Source organism: Nicotiana sylvestris, chromosome 10, assembly GCF_000393655.2.
Source record: "Nicotiana sylvestris chromosome 10, ASM39365v2, whole genome shotgun sequence".
Taxonomy (NCBI): Eukaryota; Viridiplantae; Streptophyta; class Magnoliopsida; order Solanales; family Solanaceae; genus Nicotiana; species Nicotiana sylvestris.
The window spans coordinates 129,187,518-129,190,048 of record NC_091066.1 but is presented as its reverse complement, the minus strand read 5'-3'; the positions used below and the strand labels follow the sequence as shown (position 1 = coordinate 129,190,048).

General features: G+C 37.0%; 1 protein-coding gene across 1 annotated transcript; it reads left to right on the top strand.

The window, feature by feature from the left end:
• The first annotated feature begins 1,719 nt into the window (after positions 1-1,719).
• LOC104226519 (uncharacterized) lies at positions 1,720-2,259 on the top strand. Its single transcript, XM_009778529.1, has one exon. The coding sequence runs from the start codon at positions 1,720-1,722 to the stop codon at positions 2,257-2,259; it is 540 nt and encodes a 179-aa protein (XP_009776831.1).
• Positions 2,260-2,531: the final 272 nt, after the last annotated feature.

The window sequence follows — 2,531 nt, the reverse complement described above, 5'->3', positions numbered from 1 at the left end:
CTATAATCTTGTCTTGTAATCTTTTACTTAGCACTCATCGCCTAACAACTAGCATAAAAATATATCACGTATTTTTAGAGCCACAAATTAAATTCAATTGTCATTACCATTTTCACGATAAGATAATAGAGTAATGCCTCCATCATGCTCAAATCATGGGTTTGCCTTGCATATAGCAATGTACGTTTGTTACACAACTATAAGCCTACTCTTATAGATGCCGAACATTAAAAATGACCTAACTAATTAGCTCATAGGACTTGACAATATTATTTTATATTTTGTTCAAACTAGCAGTATACTTAACTAACAATTGTATATGGTCCGCCTTAAATTAATAATGTTGTCTATCTTTTTAAAATTTCTTTTCAAAGTTGTTAATATTTTGAATATTTGAAGAACAAAAAAATCAAACTTTTTTTAACTTCAGCTTCAAATCTTTTTTTTCCCCTTCTAAATTTCAACCAAATGTAATAGTGTGCAAACGCCTACTTGTTCTGTTTGCACATAAAAGGGAAAAAGAAAATCTAATTATAGCTAGTTTTTTTTTGTGTGCGTGTGTGCGTGTGTGCGTTTGGGGGGAGGAGGAGGGGAGCGAAAAACAGAAAGATTTTCTTTGGTGAATCTAGCATGAATGTGCCAAATGCTTTACTGTATAATGGGTTGCTTTTTACTCTACTTTTCGCATATAATATCGAAACCATTCCAAAAACCCGATCCCTTTTTGTTTGATATTTGGTTCGCAAATTAGAGTTAAAAGTTTGAACTAGAAAATGACAGTCAGGCATGCATGCATCCACAAATGACAATGTTTTAATATTCCTTCTCCCACTCATCACTCATAACTTTTGCATAAACTCATTATTGCGACGGTTAATTCTTTTCTTTTTTCCTTTTTCTTTTTCTCTCAAGTGGTTTATAGAATATTCTCTATATGGAAAGTTAATTAGTACTCAATAATCCAATTCAATGTAGAGTCTAAGTCACTTAATTAAGAAACCAAACTAATGATGTAAAAACGTCTAGGTTGGAGCAGGTCAGAATATAATCCTTACTATTTGGAGATCCAAAAACACTTGAAAAGGCTTTAAGGTGGTCCAAAAAGCAGTTATTGGAAATTATTGGCTAATACATAGATATCAGCAAAAGTTAAAAGGGGTTAATAATAAGTGCAAGCATGGGTAATCCACCACTTTTATAACTGATTAAATGCTACTTTTCCTTGTGGATGAGGCATGCAAAAAAGTAAAAAGTTTTTTTAATAGCATATTGCAAAAGCAATGACTAGCCCATGAAATTTCTTTAAAAGTACTGCAATTGTGCAATGCTCTTTCCCCTTCAAAAGAATAGCAAAAGAAAAAGTACACTGGCTTCTTCCACAAATTCTTGAAAATAACTTTCCATCATTGACTAATTTTTCTTTTAAATTTGTATCCCGTGTCAATTTAGATAAGGTAGTTTGACTCGATACGGAGTTAAAAAAAAGACTTAAAATTTGTGGTCTTAAAAGTTTAAGGGGTAAAAGCTTTGTGAGGCCATGACATTTGTGTGACTATAAAGACTTCTCATTAAGAGTAAAATGGGCAAAATGAAGAGTTTGAAGTTGAATTATTTTCAATTGTAAAAATGTGTCATTCTTTTTGGAACGTACTAATAAAAAAATGTGTCATCTAAACTGAAACAGCGGGAGTAACAATCATTGGTTAATTTTTACTAGTAATGACCTACGCGCCGCAAACAGGCTTAGACGAGGAGGTTAAGAGGTGCTTCTGGGAGGTGCTGGATAAGGTGGTGCAGGGTATTCTGCCTACGGAAAAGCTATTTATAGGAGGGGATTTCAATGGTCATATTGGGTCATCTGCTGGTGGCTATGGTGAGGTACACGGTGGCTTCGGCTTTAGTGATAGGAACGGGGGTGGTACCTCACTGTTGGATTTCGCTAGAGCTTTTGAGTTGGTGATCGTGAACTCTATGTTTCCGAAGAGGGAGGAACATTTGGTTACTTTCCGAATTATGGTTGTTAGGACTCAAATTGACTACCTCATCCTTAGGAGGTATGATAGGGGGTTGTGTGAGGATTGCAAGATGATCCCGAGTGATAACCTCGCAACTCAACATAGGCTCTTAGTGATGGACGTCGGTATCTTGATGAAGAGGAAGAAGAGGTTTATACGGGGTCAGTTGAGGATCAGGTGGGGAGCTTTGTCTAAGGATAATGCGCAGGAGTTGGAGGGGCGGCTGCTGAATATGGGTGCCTAGAAGAGTGGTAGGGACGCTAGCACTATGTTGAGGGCGACGGTGAACTGCATAAGGGAGGCAGCAAGAGAGGTGTTGGGAGTTTCTAAAGGTTAATCTAGCAAGCACCAAGGCGACCAGTGGTGGAATGACGTGGTCCAAGGTAAAGTGGAAGCCAAGAAAATGGCTTACATTAAGTTAGTAGATAGCACCGACGAGGATCAGAGGAAAGAGAACAGAGAAAGATATAAGGAGGCTAGGAAGGAGGCAAAATTAGAGGTAACATAGGCTAAGAC